General features: G+C 48.9%; 1 protein-coding gene across 4 annotated transcripts; it reads right to left on the bottom strand.

Annotated features, from left to right (window-relative positions):
- Positions 1–2068: 2068 nt before the first annotated feature.
- On the bottom strand, positions 2069–7108 carry LOC141917017 (tonsoku-like protein). Of its 4 annotated transcripts, XM_074810048.1 has the most exons (5): positions 7083–7108; positions 6405–6500; positions 5890–6019; positions 3422–3499; positions 2069–2574 (listed from the first exon to the last, which is right to left on the bottom strand). In XM_074810048.1, exons 1-4 carry the CDS (start codon positions 7105–7107, stop codon positions 3496–3498), a joined length of 255 nt encoding a protein of 84 aa, XP_074666149.1. In that variant the 5' UTR covers position 7108; the 3' UTR covers positions 2069–2574; positions 3422–3495. The 4 variants fall into 4 exon arrangements, with proteins under 4 accessions (XP_074666149.1, XP_074666147.1, XP_074666148.1 ...); XM_074810047.1 differs by lacking the exon at positions 2069–2574 and having other exon boundaries at positions 3296–5812; XM_074810046.1 differs by lacking the exons at positions 6405–6500; positions 7083–7108 and having other exon boundaries at positions 3422–5812; positions 5890–5984.
- Between the last annotated feature and the right edge of the window lie 250 nt (positions 7109–7358).

Below are 7358 nucleotides of genomic sequence, written 5' to 3'. Positions count from 1 at the left end.
AGACCACAGTCAAGCCCACCTTACTGGATTTAACTCCTGAGGAAAATGGAGGGGAATTGAACTCTTGCTGGGCGCTGCTTTAATGGGTCTTGGTCTAAAATGTTTAGGTGAGCTCAGGGACAGGGCTAGTGCAGCCAAGGAGGGCTTTGGAAGCCCAGGTGCTGTTGGATGAGGCTCTTGGAGGCAATCAAAGCCGACTGGGTAAGCATGGGGGTTTAGCTGGGGAAGAAATCCCATCTGATGTTTATAAACACCGCTGCTTAGATTGACCTGGATGCCAGATTCTCCCAGGCTTCTTATAAGCACTAATCTTTTTCTTTCCTTTTTTTTTTTTTTTTTTTCTTTTGGGTCATGTTAAGTCTGTATAGCTGAGGTTCAAGAAGTGTATTTGCAACAGCCCTTACGTAGGCAAGTCATACATGCTGCCAAAGAGGAGAAAAGGTGGTGGTTTTTTTAAAGGATTTAGGTGGAGCTAGGGGTTTTCTTCCCCTCTTTCCATTTTGTAGTGAGAATTATCTCATCCTACACCTGAAGCAGAGATCATTCTGCATTTAAAATATTCAATTTTCAGGAACATTCATTCTTATGCTGTATTGAACCAGTGGACCAAGTTCTTCAGTTTGGCAGCATATTTTTTTCCTTTGGTGTTGGTCAGGCATCTCGGGGCAGGTTTTATCCCCCTGAAAGCATCTGTTGGGGGTGGGGGGGGGGTGGGGGCAGATCAGCTCTGAAAAATCCCGCCTGAAGGCACAGGGACTTGCCTTGCGAACTTCAGCTGTGGATTAGTCGTTCTTCTTTGGCAGCTGTACTGACACATCCTGGGTATCTTCCTTGGAGGAGTCTGGGGCTGCTACCCGGGATCTCATGTCCCTAAAACACCGGTCAGAAGAGACCAGGGGATGCCTGGGAGTAGCCCTGGGTGAATCCTGGAGGTGAGAGCTTTCCCCAAAAGATAAAAAATATTTCAGGTGGCTTTCTTGGAGGAGTCTGGGCCTGCTGCCTGGGATCTCAGGTCCCTGAAGCAGGGCTCAAGACAGTCTGGGACATGAGCTCAGCTGAAGCCTAGCATGATGTTTCAAGTTCAGATAAAAATGCAAATGTTTCCTGGTCATTTATTCTTGCATCTCTTTGAAACAAGGGCAGTTGAGCCAGCTGCATCGAATTTATGAGGACTGTCTGATCTCGGCTGTGTTTGTATGAGGGAGCTGAACTATTCTCAGCAGGGTTCTTGCAGTTTGCTCTAATGTTTGCCGTTATGTGTGACTTTGTACTGCTGGTCAGGATGACTGAAAAAGATAATAGGCTGGTAGCTGAGTTAGTTCTCTGTGCTTTAAATGATCTTGATAAAGTAGGTGCGTATATAAAATTATCCTGTAATGTGACCACAGAGAGCTGGGGCGAAAGATGGTAACGTTTCACTAATGGGAATTCTCTTGTGTGCGTGGTTTTTTAATAATCTTGTCACTTCTACACAATGCGTATTTCTCAGTATGCGTACTGTACTTTTTCCTACTCTAATATAAGCAGTTATTGTTAAGGCCACAGAAAAGTATTTAAACGAAGGCAGGGAAAGACATGACAAGCTGCTGAGGTACCTAGGAAGAAAATAAAAGAGACCGCGCTAGTCTGCAGGGCTTTCCCAACAGGTTGAATACTCTATAACCATTGTTCAAAACTCGTGGAGTAACCAAATGCAAGCGTGGACTGAGGTTTCTGTGTCTCTCCGAACCTGTATGGGAAGGTCTGTCATACGCTGGCAACAAATACAATGCTCTCTAGAAGAGCGCAACGCCACTTTACCTGTGATCATGCTTTGTGCTATTTCGTGCCACAGGCGCTGGTTCAGTTGTGATTTGGGACGAAGGTCAGCTGTAGACTGGGGCAATTCAAAAGTAGCGTTTAGGTGTTCCTGGGAATTGTTCCATCCAGCTGCTGACTGGGCTTAATTTGGCTGGGTTAACGAGTTTAATGGAGTGGCATCCGGGATAATGCTTGTATAGAAGGTAGGTGCTTTGTGCTGAATGACACAAAAGATGGAAATTAACATTAGAATCATGTACAAATTGAGTCAGGTAAAACAAATTTATTGCTTCATCAAACAAGAGTCCACAAGAATATACTATAATTGACAAAGAGATTTTATGCTTAGTGTTGAGACTGGGTGTGCTGTTTGAAACGAATGACTTCAGAAGATGACATTTTTAAATTAAGTACTTTTGCTTTTATGTTGTACAAAGAGATGAACTTAGATCCTAGACAAAGCCTGTAGTATACTATTCAGAACACACTTTGTTTAATACTTTGCAAAAGTCACTTGTTCACTCTAGTGACAACCTTAAGTTAGCACTGCAGTTTTCTTAAACGGCTGCTGTAAAGAAGCTGCTGTTACTGGTTTGTTTAACACTCCTTGTCAGCATAAACCCAATAATGGGATAAAAGTTAGAATTTACTGTTGTTGCAAGACTGCTTTGCTGTACTTTATACTGCTTTGCTTTCATTTACCAGTGACCGTTGTTACTATCACAGTAGTAATTTCTGCTTGGTATTAATGAAGAGATTGCTCGATAGTCTCAACTGTGTAAGAAACAAAAACAGATTAGTGAAACTCCCATTGTTTAGATCTGTTATCCAAAATTATATCAGAAGTGACTTTAAGATGCTTAGCAAGGCTACCCTGTCTTATTTTAGTGTGCTTTCATACGACAAACAATTGTTTGTGCAGACAATTTGTCTTTGACCGAGTGGTAGAAGGATGCTGCGGTGCGACACAGCGCCATATTTTTGGTCCCCTTTTAGTGCAGCTTTGTGCTAATCCATCAGGGTGTTAGTTCAAGTGTGGTAAAATAAAATTTTTGTGTAAAGAGAGTGTAGTTTTCCTTGTTCCACAAGCCTTCAGATGTGCTAACGGCCACCAGATGTGACAGAGTAATGGAGACACTTACCAGGAGTGCTTGCTGAACACACAGACTGCAGCACAACTGTCTGGCTTTGAGACAGAACATATTTAAGATACATCTCCAAATGGCGCATGAAATATGCTGTGATTACTGATCTTGTAATGCTGCTTAAACATGTTTCTGAGCACTTCTGTGTAGGTATGTCCTTCATGGCTGCTGTTATGTTGGATTGTCAGTGTTTGAAACCATTAAGTGGCTTCTCAAAAGGTGGAGTAGGTGACTTTGGGCACTACACAAGAGAAGCCATCTCCAGCCAACGCAAAGGTTTGCAGAAGCAGACTCCACGGAGAAGTACTAGTCTGTCTTTTGTCTTTCCTCAACTTAAAACTAGGGAGAGTTTGAGGGGAGCTGGGGTCGGAGGACAGGCTTACGCAATGTCCTAGAGGAAACTGTTAGGAGTGAAGAGGGGTTCAGATTGCCTGTGCCCTCATGGGAGTCCCGAAACTTAAAGCTGAGGTGCTTACCTTTGCCCAGTGACAGGAAGGAAAGGCGTGTGTGTGTCCTCCCATCTCTTTCTGGGAGGGCTGCTGGTATGTGCCTATCTGCACAAAGAAATGAAAAACTCAGGAATTCTTCTGTAAGGCAGCTCCTCTAACCAAGGGCTTGGGCTTTTGGGGATTCTTTTTGTTGTTCCAAAAAATAAGTGAAGCTTACTCTTCCTTTACACAGTTTATAGATGCAAGTGTTGAAGTGCTCTAAGTCTTTTTTTGAGGTTTTTCTCCCCCCAAAAAATTGTAGAAAAAGTTCCTTTCAGAATAAAGTGACTGTTTTGCTGGCAGTGTTTTCTAACTTGCTGTCTTAGGATAAATTTTTAGTCACAGAAACTCCTTGAACCTTTAGATCTGAGGACCGTGCTAGTTTTTCTCTCGGTAGGTCCCTTTTCTTACCCACTCCTGCCTTATGAAACCTCTCTGGAAATGAACCACCAGCAAAACAGAGCCATGGGAGAGTGGGCACTGCAGTGGACCCTTCGCTGATGTTCAGAGGAACCACCGTTAGAAATAACACCTCCGTTGCACTTGGTCTTATTTATTCTGGCCTCCTCACCGTGTCTGAAGGGGGTTTTTCCTTCTCACCGTGTCTGAAGGGGGTTTTTCCCCCCCCCAACTAATCTTTTGATACAGGCCATCACTGAATTTGTTTCTTCAACATGAACCCCCTGTGTTATTTAGCTGCTAACTCTGAAGAAGTTTAGGAAAATACAATTAGCTGTTAAGTTGTTATAAGCACATCGATGAATTTACCTTAAAGGTTGCAAGGGATGACTGCTCTAGAGAGAGAGATGGTTGTGATGGCTTAAGGAATAGGTTGCAATTATTCTGTGGAACCTAGGAATTTCGTCCTCTGTATTAGGTGTGCAGAGAACTGTGACCATCAATTACTGCTTATTTTATTCTATTTAAGGCAAAGCTTTGACTTTTCTGGACCTTATTATTTTCACTTGGTGAGTTTTATTTCTTGTCATACTTAATTGCCTTTCAGAGTTCAGAAGGGTATCCTTGAATCATTGCGCATTGGCTTAGCACTGCAATAGGTTGTACTGGCAGCTGGTTCATGTAATAAGTGCCAGTACATGGTTCTTTTCACGTGTATGTACTTTGGCTGTGGTATAACACCTTTTATACATAGGCACGATGTTCCTAAAGGGGAAACAAACACATCTTTGTGTACGTGCACAGCTGTGTGTATGGTGTGTGTGGTGGGGACAGGGAGAAGTAAGGGGCGAGATAGTCAATATTGAAAAGTACTTTGAGTTCGCTCGCAGGCTGACATGGGCTTGCTGATGTCACCCCGATCCTTGACTCACATGTGAATGACATCCCAGGAAAAAAAAATTCCAGTAATACCCTGACAGTCAATGTAACGGTGAGTGTACAAGGAAGTTTGTACAGTAACAGGGAAAAATATATCCCATTATTCATATGATGCACTGTCTTGTTTCTGCTTCCTTTCCTTTTTATTCTTCCCCTCTGCTAGTTTACTTGTGTGCTTTGTAGTACTTCAGATGAATGATTCTGTAACTTGATAAGGGAAGTAATAATATGTCATTTGTTTTCCACAAGAGAGAAGCCACTTCGGGCAGTAAAATTTTTTTGCAGCCCAGCTTGAAACTATGTATAATTATTGACTAGGTTTGTGAGAGTGATATCTCCAGCTTTCTACGTGTACCTACTGCGATCGCATGGCAATTATTACAAAAACCTGTTTGATTAAAAATCAAACAATGAAGTTCTTCATTATTGTGTTTTCTCTAATTTTCAAGTCTCTTAGGCATCACTGTGTAACTATGAAATTAAGATTTTTTTGATGTAGTTTGCCCTGTAATTCTTGTAGAAATGAGGAATTTGAACCTTTGTCCAGTGCTGGTGAAGAGTGGAAATTAATCTAATTTAATTAGGGGAGGGGGGGACAGGGCAGAGCTGGAGCATTCTATAGCCCCCTTGGGGACATTGTCCTGCCCCTGGGGACATTGTCCTGCCCTCAGGGACGCCGTCACCGGCTCACTGTAGCAGAGGTTCGAGCAGACGAGGTCTCGCTGCCAGGGCTGCCGCGAGCCCAGCACGTAAGCTTGCTTCAGCAAGCGCTTGGCGGCTGCAAAATCCCCCAAACTCAGCAGGACCTGGGTGACAGAGCGGGGGGCACCCAACGCCGGGAAAAAGCTCCTGAGCCCCCCAGTAAGCACCCACCTGGGCCATGCTGCCGCAGCACCCGCTCTTCATCCCCTTCCCTTTCAAATTCCGGGCGCAGTCGCGTGCCTGGGCCAGGCAACGCAAAGCCACGGAGTGTTTGCCCTCCCGCAGCTGGATGTGCCCCAGGTTGAAGTAAGCGCAGTAAAGAGCCTCATAGAGCCGACCCTGCCCGCAAACAGAGCCACCGCTGCTGCCGGATTTGCCCCAAAAAGCCCCTCGCTGCCCACCCTGCCCGCCCTTACTCCAAGAGAAAAATGCTTTTTTTGATGTAGTGGTCGCATTTAGCAGGTTCCTTCAAGCCATCGTAGACCAAACCCAAGTTGAGGTACAACCGGCTCCTCATCTCCGTTATCTCCCGGTGTGCCACGCTTCCTGCGGATAAAAAAAAAACACCGGGAGCTGTTGAAGTTCCCCCAGGGAAGGGACCGGGCCAGCTCCAGCTGTTGCCGTTGGTGCTGGAAAGGGGGAAAAGAGAGAGCTGAGAGGCCTCCACCAAGCGTTTCGGTGCCCCCCCTCAAATCTCTGAGCCCCACTTTCAGCGCTGCCTCGTAGCTCTCCAGCTCGGCCAGGCGCTCCCCGATTTTGCGGAGAGCCACGGTGCAGCTCAAGTCATCGCCGGCGCCCTCCAGCAACCGCAGCTCCTGCCGATGCTCCTCCAAAGCCTCCTCATAGCGCCCTGACAGCAACTGGGGGGGGTTAGAATTGAGGGGGGGGTTAAAAGCGGGGTGGGGGTTGTGGGGGGGCCGTGAAGACTCACCATGACTGGCCAAAATCTCGCAGAGCCGGTTACAAACCGCCGCCTCTTCCACCAGGTTCCTGCCACGCTGCGCCTTCTCCTTCGCCTTCTGCAGCTCTGGGGAGGGTTGGGGGGGGGGGCGGTGGGGTTCAGCCTGGTGTGACCCCCCACACACACAGCCGTGCCCCACCCTGCGTGTACCCCAACACCCCCCGAGGGACCCCCCCCCCAAAAGCAACCGGTGCCCAGGGCCTGGCCCTCAGCTGGGGGCGGGGTGGGAGGGGGGTTGGGGTGTCTCTCTGCAGCTCCCCCACGGTGTGTTCCCCCACCCCGAGGGGGGGTTGTTGAGAGGGCCGGGCGGGGCGGGGGGGGGAGGGGATCATGACATGGGGCGGAAATGGGGGGGGGGGGTGTGGAATGGGGGGGATGGAAATGGGGGGATGTGTGGAAATGAGGGGGGAGATGGAAATGGCGGGCATGGAAAAGGGGGGGACATGGAAATGGAGCAGGGGGGGAGCACCGAGGGACCGGGGCAGCGTGAGGGAAACCGGGGCGCGGCGGGGGGGAGTGTGAGGAGCCGCCTGAGGGGTCCCGGGACCGGGGGGGTCTCTGGGGGACTCCGAGGCGGGGGGACAGTCTGGGGAGCCCCGGGCCGAGGCGGGGGGTCTCTGGGGGGCCCCGTGTGGGCCCCGGACTCACGGCGGATCTCCCGCTCGGCGCTCATCCCCCGCCGCTGCTGCCGCCACAGCCGCCCGCCGCCCGCCTCGCCGCCATTGGCCCGCACTCCACCAATCCGAGCGGGGAAAGGCGGGAGACAACTGCTCCCATTGGTCAATATGGGAGATGAACCCGCCTCCCCGGGCGGGGACTACCGCGCCCGGCCTGTGGCGGCGCCCGGCCTGTGGCGGCACCCGGCCGCAGGGGATGACGGGAAGTGTGGCGGCGCCCGACGCAGGGGATGACGGGAAGTGTGGC

Source organism: Strix aluco, chromosome 33 (genome assembly GCF_031877795.1).
Source record: "Strix aluco isolate bStrAlu1 chromosome 33, bStrAlu1.hap1, whole genome shotgun sequence".
NCBI classification, from domain to species: Eukaryota; Metazoa; Chordata; class Aves; order Strigiformes; family Strigidae; genus Strix; species Strix aluco.
This window is presented reverse-complemented; position numbering and strand designations above follow the sequence as displayed.

What these genes read in the sequence shown, in the direction of transcription:
- LOC141917017 (XM_074810046.1), bottom strand. Translation starts at nt 5,928, where the DNA reads ATGCGACCACTACATCAAAAAAAGCATTTTTCTCTTGGA. An exon ending in AAAAGCATTTTTCTCTTGGA is followed by an intron (nt 5,813 to 5,889) that starts GTAAGGGCGGGC and finishes GTTTGCGGGCAG; the next exon opens with GGTCGGCTCTATGAGGCTCT.